The sequence below is a fragment of the Solanum stenotomum genome, unplaced genomic scaffold (genome assembly GCF_019186545.1).
Source record: "Solanum stenotomum isolate F172 unplaced genomic scaffold, ASM1918654v1 scaffold11069, whole genome shotgun sequence".
Taxonomy (NCBI): Eukaryota; Viridiplantae; Streptophyta; class Magnoliopsida; order Solanales; family Solanaceae; genus Solanum; species Solanum stenotomum.
Window position 1 is genome coordinate 3,528 of NW_026021380.1, and position 9,321 is coordinate 12,848.

Sequence of the window (9,321 nt, forward strand, 5' to 3'; positions counted from 1 at the left end):
CTATTATGAGCCTGATATGTAGTGTCAATACCTATATTATAAAACAATATTGGCACAATAAGGTATGTGGTCAACACTCGAAACGTACTATGAATGGGAAAAGGTGCATGATCATAACATAAGAACATGATTAGTCTGAAAACATGATAACGCAATGATCAAGTAAACATAACATAAAACTAACCATATATTTCCATAAAACATAATACAAGGTCATGCATTCTTCCTTAAGTCATATCATAGCATAGGTATAAATCATAAGCTTTTTAGGAAATCATAAATGTTTGTGGGAGATACCGGTAATCAACAAAAATCATATGAGCTATAACATGGAGTTGTATTACTTTCACACCGGAAAGCGAGTGTCCTACTTGCCAAGATAAGGATCATAATCATATGATGGTCACGTCATCATATGGTAATAAAAACAAATTTTAAAAAAATTGATTTCATATATATATATATATATATATATATATAACAATTTTATGTGTTAATACGAATTCAACCATTATTTCACGTAGAGCGCTTGCCAATACATACTTTACATTATTCCGAGAATGTGAAGATTGTGTCAAATAATAAAGTGAAGGGTTATTACGGGTGATTAAAAAAATACAAGTTTATTTAAAGTGTCTAAATAAAAAATTATGTTGACTTAAAATATTTATCGATGGATTTGACATTTAATTTTTGAATTAAGCGTAAGATTGGGCATAATTAACAGATAATCTAGACATGTCCAGAGTTATTGTAAATGCATTTCAGTAAAATAGGGCCGTTCAAAATCGAACCGAAATCGATAATCCGAATTGAAACTTTTTTATTGATTTAACGATTTTGATTTTTTTTTATTATCAGGTTATCAATTTTTGACGGTTTGAGATTTTTTCTTAACGGGTTAACCGATAACCCGATAGTAAATTAATAATTACATTTATACCATTCGATATATAAAGTCCTTGACTTAGGATTTAGTTTCATATTTTTATTTCTAGCAATTTCAAACTTTCGGTTATTCCACAATGTGTTAATTTTGTTTTTGAGAAAGATACAATCTATCAACTCATGTGTGGAGTTTATTTGGTTTGTGACCATGTTTTAAAGGGATTTTCAATTATTTATTTTTGTGTCATATCTTAACGGTTAAATCGATAATGATCAATAACTGATAAATCGGTAATCCATAAACCAATATCTTAATGGTTCTTAACAGTTTAGCATGTCTACAAATCAATAACCAATAAATTAAATCGATGAACTTTAAAATCGAACCGAACTAATCGATAGGTAAAAGTGAAAAAGGAAGATCCTTTTAATTTAAACATGATAGAATAACCAAGCAAGACATTATTGTAACAATATTGGAATTAACAATCAGAAAGCTGAGGAACCTAAAAGCTTGCATTTGGACAGCACATCTTGAAGAAACCACCTTAAACTCTTTTGTCTTGTCAAAATATATGAGTTTAAGTTCCACTAATTTCCCTTCTTTTGTTAAATAAATAAAATAAACTGTAAGAAAGAATGAGTGAAGAGTTCAATTATTTTTCCCACTGAAAAAATGGGAGTCTTTATGAGCTATATCTGGTCATATCTGATCTGATGGATGTACTTGTTAGCTTTTAACTGTTCAAACCTTCTGTTCCTCACCTTTCTGTCCCATCCACTAATATTCCCAAAAGGAATGGCACTGGGCCCTGCTCCCAATCAACCAGCACTCCTTTACCCCCTCTTTTTTTTTATTTAATCTCTTCACTGTTCTACTAAGTCAGAAGACAAGGTTTTTTTGTTTCCAATCCGGTGGTCGGTAATTTAGATTCTTGCTCTCGGAAGTCTTACATGGCGATAAAACGCTTCCTAATAAAAATGACTTTATATCTAAATGAACTTGAATTTGAGACCTCCTAATTAAGAATAAATGAGTACTTACCACTCTATCACAACCGTTGTTGGTGTCAGAAGACAAGATTATCAAAAGAGTACTTGTACAGTATGTAGCAATATTGAACCAAATAAAACAACCAACCCAAAAAAAGAAAAAAAAAAGGAAAATTATGGCCAAGAGAATAATTAAACCCTCCTTACTTGGCTGATGCTTGAAGAAAATTAATTCTCACCTAAGAAACTTAGCATATGTACCAAGCGGAATTTAATTGGATTGTTTTTTCGTTTGTAGAAATCTTGTTATTATGTGTCGGGATTGTTGTTGTTGCTGGTGGTGGTGTTACCGTCTTTGCTCCAATCGTACATGTTGAATGATTCGATGTCCTTCTTCTGTTCCAATTCATTGATATCTCCTGAGAGAGTTTTGGCAAACAAAAGGTTTAGAGGGTCAGCTTCGAGTTCAACCAAATCTGCAAAGAAATCCTCATGACACTGGTTTGATGAGTCTGGTAACATTATTGGCTGATAACTGTCTTTAGAAAACTCCTCATCATCGCGCATTTCCACTAGTTGGTGATTATGGCGCACATCTTCTTCAGCCACCTCTTCTTTTACTTTTGAGTACGCCGAAATGTTATTGGTGGTCTCCTTTTGTTCATCTGTATCGGTTTGGGATTGAGGATTATTTGGTATAATAGTATTGTTGGTGTGTTTGGAATTATTAGGCTGAGACCTTGTCGATCCAGCAAGGGCATTTCTTTGAGTTGGCCATGGATGGTTATGTTCTGAAGTGTAGGTGATCACTAACATGTTTGGGTCTGTCCTGCTCCTTTCCACTTGTTTCCTTGCTGAACATCCTTTGGAACTACTGCACCTATAGTAACCCCTGCATATTATTTTATTTTAACAACATGAAAATTCAAAAGTTAAATATTAGTACTAATTTATTTTTTCTCGGTAAATTGGTCCAATTTTCTATTTTGAAGGGGAACAAGTATACTTACGTAAATATTTGTCATATTTATATCCTTTCATTTTGGGTGTGCTCAAATAAACATTAAAATTTATATAAAACTAAATAAGTAGATACACGTGTTTTACATAGAATACTACAAATCAGTTCAAATGTGTCTCATGCGTAAGAACATGTGTGTTTACTTGTTCAATTTTGTACAAGTATAAGTATTTATTTGTGCTCACCTAAATATCAGTTAAAGCCAAAATTTAAATTGCAACATGTATGTATTATGTCCAAAATGTTTTTGAGCATAACAATTGAATTTATCACATGAAGATAGTATCTCTTAATTAATTTTCCATGAAGAAGTTGTAGTTAAAAGGTTGGGAGTGCAGAAAATATATAGTGAGTGAGTGACCTTGGGTAAGGGGAGCCTTTGATTGGCTTCTGACCATACTTTCTCCAAGCCCATAAATCAGATGGAACTACTTCTCCCCCTTGCCGGCTGTTTGCTGGTGCTGCTGCTGGTATACACACCACTTTTTTCGCCTGACTCTTTCTGCAAATTAATGAACCCTAATACATAACATGTCCACGTGGGCATATATATACCTTTAAAATACACTATTAAATAGTTGAGGGGTAAAAGGTTCTGCCCAAAATTTGGAATTGTTACAACAATTTCAGTCAAAGTTTGAATATATTTCAGACTTTTTTCCCTTCTAAATTCTACAAAAACAAAGTTAAAAACATAAATTATTTATTCTGATAATTTTTAATAACACATACATGATAGCTATTCATTTTTGCTCATGAACTTGTAACCACATGTGCAAGCTCCGATCCATATCAACAATTAGTGTAATATTGTATCATAATCCTTCATTAATTAGTGTTTTTATCATTAATTGTCAAACTGCTGCTAACTGGAATCTATATGTTATGTCAAGTTCCTGAATCGATCATTCACAATCTATTGCTGCAATTTTAATAATGAATTTTATTTAGCTTATCTTTTCAATTCAACAACAACATGGCAACCGTTGACTCAAAATTTTAAAGGGTTAGGCGTGAGGTGCGTGAGACCTAAACATGTCAAATTTTGGAAGAAATTAAACCAAGATCGATTTGCAATTTATTTTGTTTTCTATTCTACTTGTGCTTTTTCACAAGAAGTAATCATGGAAAATACTTCTTTTCCATTTAGAAGCTGAAAATGATGGCCACAAATTAAAAAGAGATAAATAAGTTGAAAGTTAAGTCTTATGACTGAACAAGTAATTCTGTCTACTTTGATTGAAAAAAAAATATCATCCGGATTTCATGCAATTATAATCTTTTACTTTTCTTCAATTATATTGTTGAATTAGTTCAGTAAAAGCTAAATTAATATACTATTTGCGTACATAATTAGTTTTCTATCTTTCTTCTCCTTGTTCATATAAAAAAAATGCAACTCTCATAAAAATCTCTTAAAACTAGGCATCAACCATGTTGTCTTATGGTATTACATAAAATATACGAATTTTCAATTCAAGTGTATAGTACAGTAATGTAGAAGAATTTACTCACCTTCTTTTGATACCCGTATTTCTCGGAGATGAGATCTGTAAGGCAGAGTTTTCCATTAAGCAAGTTTTAGATGAATTAATATCATCATGATTACCAATAACATTATTTTGTACAACACACGCTGACATAGCCAACTTGTTTGTAGGAGAGATCTGAAGCATCCTTGAAAACATATTACCTCGTTTTCTCATCGAAGGAGACGAATCTCCGAAAACACTATTAGTGCTCTCGTTGTTGTTATTATTATTATTATTATTATCTTCACTAGCTGCAGCCTGCAACATATCAAGATCATGGAAGAGCGGATCTCTCAAGTTACAAAACGGATCTCCAAAATCTTGAACAGATGTTGGTTGTTCAATTTGAGAAGCCGAATAAGGAAACTGCCATCCTTCAGAAATAGGAGTAGGAATAGGAATAACAGTATTATTAGTTGATGATGACTCACCGGAAGTGGTATTATTTCCACCTCGGAATATATCAGCTAAATCACCTTGATAATTATTATTCTCCATCACTTTTTTGCGGCCTAGCTGCACATGTCTTACCTATATACAAATCTCTCTTTCAGCACCAAGCAGATTGTTGATTTGACTTTGATAGTCTAGTAATTAGTTTGGTATGTTTTGCACCAAACAGACGTAAACAACATGCACTTAAAAGGCCAAAGAAGCAAAATATGAGAAAATATTGAAACAAATATCTTTGATTTCCTCCAAAATCTTCTTCTTCGGAAGAAAGCAAAAGATAGAGAGAGAAAAAATGGGTTTGATGGTTAGTATAAGAGAAAAGGAAAAGGAGGTCGCTGACTTTTCACATTTATTTCTATACGCAACAAGTGGGGATAGAAAAAGAGAGTTTTAAAACAACTACTAAGTATTAATTTATTATATTAATCAATTAGGGATTTGAGCTGATTCATTTTCTTCAATGTGTCATTCATCATGCGGATCAAATCAATGCCACTCTTTTTTTTTTTTTTTTATATATCATATTTTAACTTATGTTCTCTCTCTTCTAAACATATTTACCCTACAATTATTATTTTTTCCTAAACTCTTTCTCTTTCTAGTTTTTAGCATCTCACACATAGTTTAGTTACTTTAATGTGATGATAAACGATTTGACAAAATTGTTCGAATGTACCTTAATCTATTACCCAATTTTTAATTATATATTAATTCATAATGAGAGTTATTATTCTCTTAGACTATTTTAAAGCTGAATTAATTATAGGTAAGAAGCATTTTAATAAATAATTCTTTTTTCTAAAAAAAAAAAGTTCCCTCTATAGTCAATGAACATGGTCTCGAATATAATAGTAATAATTTATTATTATTATTATTATAATTATTATTATTATTATATTTCTCTTACTAAAATGATTTTATAGCGGACAGACCAATATTTATAATTAGTAATTTTAAACCACAAATTTTACAAATATTTCTTTTTTAAAAATATTTTTTAAGAGAAATATAATAATAATAATTATAATAAATTATTATAATAATAATAATTCCCTCTCCAGTCAATGAACATGGTCTCGAATATAATAATTATAATTACTATTACTATTACTGTATTTCTCTTAATAAAATGATTTTACAACGTGCAAACCAACATTTATAATTATTAATTTTAAATCATAAATTTTAAAAATATTTGTTTTTAATTTTTTTTTTATCAAATCAAACTATATCACATAAATTAAAACAGAGTACATGGGTTGGGAAATTGATTAACAGCCTCTGGCCTTTGTAATAGCCTTATAGGGGATAAAATAAGATGACCATTCGTAAAATTGACTCCAAGATTTTTTTGTGAACTCTTCCCTCATATTAATTTAAAAATATATGGAACCTTTTGTCAAACCTTTGAATGTACAAAAGTTTATTATACAGTAGAAATGTTTCGAGATAAATTTTATATTATTTACTATTGTTGGCATCTCAAATATTAATTTTCAATCTCTAATTAAACATATGATATCAAATGAAATTTATTTGACTTTGTAAATGATGAATTAAACCATGGAAATTAAGAACTAATTTTATTATTAGAAAATATGACAAAAAGATACGGACAAACTTTTACTCAGTTTTCTTTCCGGACAGTTCTTTTTCAGTTTGAGATTGTATAAGAGATGATGCATATGCTTAAACAAAGGTGTAGGCTCACAATCAGATGGGAACCGAGGATTTGAAGATTTTGGGTATATCAATATTTATTTTAGCTTAAATATGAACTCTAAGATAAATTTAAAATAAAAATAGTAAAATAATCAATGTAGCTGAATTTGATTCGAACCTAAGTTTGACGGGTGAATTCTCTAGCTTGTATCAATAGCACAATGGTATTTTTATGCTTTTCATGGGTATACTGTTAATTATATCCTAATTTCTATCAGTTTCTCAAAAAATAGATATACATTTATATACATGATATTTTTCAAAGTTACCGGATACAGTGCTAGACTTATATAAGAGCAACTTTTTCCAAGAAAAAAAAAGAATGTAACAAAGTAAATATAGTCTGAAGCTAAATGAAAAGAAAAGAAAGAAATCGTTATCCTTAAAATTCTAAGTGGTGGAGAAATCATTTTAAATGAATATATGATATAATATAATTTTTTTCTCCAGAATATTTAAATATTATGTGATCGAAATTTAAACAGGCAAGTAGCCGCATTTCTCGGGTGACGCTTCTAAATGCATGTTATCGGGACAATTGCGTCCAAAGTTAGAATCTTGTCCATTCCATTCCTCCTATCTCCATTATATATATATACACAATCATTACAATACTTTATTTTCCCCTAATAAAAGAAAATCACAATACTCTTTAAATATACATTGGGTAAGAAATCTACATTCATATCATTAAAAGGTAAGTTTTAATAAAATAAGGCCGAATGACCTGAGAGACTCTTATATTTGGTTTTGTTTGTTAGTTGAACACTCCTACTCATTACTTTGTCAAATGAACACTTAAACTCGATGGAACTTTATTTTTTAAACCCTCTAACTATTGATCGAGCTTATGCGACATTAAAATGACTGAATTGGACAAGTGTATCACATTTTGAATCAATTGAATGAAATATTTTTTAAAAAAAACTCTCGAATTATAAGACAAAATCATAATAATAATAATAATAATAATAATAATAATAAAAAATAATTAAAAAAAATAAATAATAATAGTAGTTTTTTTTTAAAAAAATAATCTCAAAACCTCCTCCTTTAACCAGATCCCACCCCAGCCCACCGCCACTCCTCCTCTCTTCTTCTTCTTCAGCCCAAGCCCCCACCCCACCCCCATCCTTTCTCTCTTCTTCTTCTTCAACCTCAGCCCCTGCCCCAGCCCCGCCACCCCACCTCTTCCTTTTTCTTCTTCTTTGACGGACACTACACCCATCTTCATAATCATAAAAAAAGATTCAAAAAAAGCTTTTGCTAAAAAATATATCATTCACCATTTTTATATACTTAATTTTTTTTAAATCTATTGCTTGAATTTACTCATACACATTTTTTTTCAACTTGAAGTTTTCTTCATATCTCTTTTTACCAAATTAAAAATAAATAGAACTCTAAAACATGTGCAAGGGTTAACTACAATCTATTACATTACAATGACTAAAAAAATTTTGTGATTGAGAAAAATTTTAGGTGTGAAGAAGATAAAAAATGGTGGTTTTTTTATTTATGAGTGAGGGTTACGGTATGAGAACAAGAAGATGAAGTGGGAATAGGGGAAACGAGTACAATGAGAGAGAGAGAGAGATGCATTTTAAAAAAATATTTTTAAATATTTAATTTCCGAGTCATTAAAATAACGGAAAAGGCTCAAAAATACCCTTGAACTATTGGAAATAGCTCACATATACCCTTAAACTAGGTTCTGGCTCAAAAGTACCCTTCCGTTAAAGTATTGGATCACATTTACCCTTACTATTAGCAAAAGTGTGTTAAGTGCCATGTGGACGCCACATGAACGCCACGTGGACGCCACATAAGCACTAAATAACTCTCACCTCTACATAGACTCATAAGACCTAATTACTAATTTTGCCCTCATTTTTCTTAAGAGATACAATTTCACCCATTCTCATTTCTCTAATACATCATACGATTTCCCCTAGGGTTATACAGATTTCCTTCATAGACGCCATTGGATTTCAAAGTTGATTTCGCGGTGGGGTTTCATTATAGATATGGATTTTCCTGTCATTGTATCTTATTGTGACAAAAAGTGGATATGACTATCATCATGTTCATTTGGTCACTCTTATGGCCGTGAAACAATAACGTACATAATTGAATGGAGTTAATAAACAACCGAAGTCTTTGGTGGCTGAAAAATTCTTAATTGGAATTTTGTTCATCATATGTTTTGCCTCTTTCTTCCAGTATCTGATGTACCCATCAATTCTTTTATCACCTTTACTTTTCTTATGCTTGTTTTTTGTGGGTCTATCGTGAATCGTTGGTGTAAATTCTCCGTCCTTCGAATTTGTGTAGTTGCACTGTCAAACTTGAGTTGTTTCAGCTTATATTGTGAAGAGAAATCATCTGGTAATGCGTAGTATAGGAATTCGATTAAATTAGAAATGTAGCCAACAAGGAAATAACAAACAAAACTATTTCTCTCAGCATTACACAATCCTCATTTCAGTGTGATCTTTTACTCTTTATATATTCCAACAGGAAGCGTTCTCTGTACTTTATAATTGACCAATTCCTTTACAGAACATGCATAATCTAACCAAGTACAACTACAGATTGAGGCAGATTCACTCAAGAGTATTCTTGTGAGAGTAAATACAATTATAGTTAACCATAGTTTCTCCCCAGGGTCAACACAAAGGCAACTATAATCATTCTAATCAAGACAAGTTG

At 30.9% G+C, this 9,321-nt stretch overlaps 1 protein-coding gene across 1 annotated transcript; it reads right to left on the reverse strand.

The window, feature by feature from the left end:
- Positions 1-1,926: 1,926 nt before the first annotated feature.
- LOC125849820 (probable WRKY transcription factor 14) lies at positions 1,927-5,150 on the reverse strand. Its single transcript, XM_049529789.1, has 3 exons — positions 4,418-5,150; positions 3,264-3,404; positions 1,927-2,773 (listed from the first exon to the last, which is right to left on the reverse strand). The coding sequence occupies exons 1-3, from the start codon at positions 4,930-4,932 to the stop codon at positions 2,191-2,193; spliced, it is 1,239 nt and encodes a 412-aa protein (XP_049385746.1). The 5' UTR covers positions 4,933-5,150; the 3' UTR covers positions 1,927-2,190.
- Positions 5,151-9,321: the final 4,171 nt, after the last annotated feature.

Bases quoted from the DNA above. Each gene is read 5' to 3' on its own strand.
- LOC125849820 (XM_049529789.1), bottom strand. From the start codon at position 4,932: ATGGAGAATAATAATTATCAAGGTGATTTAGCTGATATATTCCGAGGT. The intron at 3,405-4,417 runs GTGAGTAAATTC...ATTAATTTGCAG, and splicing joins AATACGGGTATCAAAAGAAG to AAAGAGTCAGGCGAAAAAAG. The intron at 2,774-3,263 runs GTCACTCACTCA...AATAATATGCAG, and splicing joins AAAGGCTCCCCTTACCCAAG to GGGTTACTATAGGTGCAGTA.